The sequence below is a fragment of the Nestor notabilis genome, unplaced genomic scaffold, assembly GCF_000696875.1.
Source record: "Nestor notabilis isolate BGI_N333 unplaced genomic scaffold, ASM69687v1 scaffold20071, whole genome shotgun sequence".
NCBI classification, from domain to species: domain Eukaryota; kingdom Metazoa; phylum Chordata; class Aves; order Psittaciformes; family Psittacidae; genus Nestor; species Nestor notabilis.
The window spans coordinates 1-545 of NW_009913591.1; the positions used below are offsets into that span (position 1 = coordinate 1).

Here is a 545-nt window from a genome sequence, read left to right on the forward strand (position 1 = left end):
GTTCAGGCGCCGGCTTTGCGTGTGGTTTCATTCCGGGTGGGTGGAGGGAGCTGGGTGATGCCTTCAGAGCACACCAGGGTCCTATCCGGACCCCTCCTTTCTCAGCAGTGCGCAGGTACATCCCTCCATCACCCAAGGTGCCTCTGCTTCACTGGCCTGGTTGGAACTAAGGCTGTTTGGAGCCAAATCAGCCCAGATTGATCCTAGCACCGCCCTGGGCTGGCTCCTTCCCCCCCGGGAGGGATGCTCATCCTTGCAGGGTGCCAGCAAGACCCCAGATGCTCAGGGGTGAGGCTGAGCCTGACTCCCCCCCCATCTCCCATCCCAGGTTTGACTATCAGGACCACCTTCTGCATCGTGCCCCGGGGCAGGCGCCTGGGCTCGTTCCGCTTCTTGGAGGCACTGCAGGTACCGCGGGGACAGGGGACGCCCCTCCCCGGGGTCCGGGGGCTCTGTCCCAGCCTGTGTGGGTCCTGCCGCAGGCTGCCTGTATCCCCGTGCTGTTGAGTGATGGCTGGGAGCTGCCCTTCGCGGAGGCCATCGAC

General features: G+C 64.8%; 1 protein-coding gene across 1 annotated transcript in view; it reads left to right on the top strand.

Annotated features, from left to right (window-relative positions):
- Nucleotides 1–328: 328 nt before the first annotated feature.
- Nucleotides 329–545, top strand: part of LOC104412526 (exostosin-1-like) — a gene marked incomplete at its 5' end in the record, with an annotated part of 2925 nt that continues 2708 nt past the window's right edge. The window contains 2 exon segments of the mRNA XM_010023268.1: nucleotides 329–408; nucleotides 483–536. Coding sequence (XP_010021570.1) covers nucleotides 329–408; nucleotides 483–536 — 134 coding nt within the window.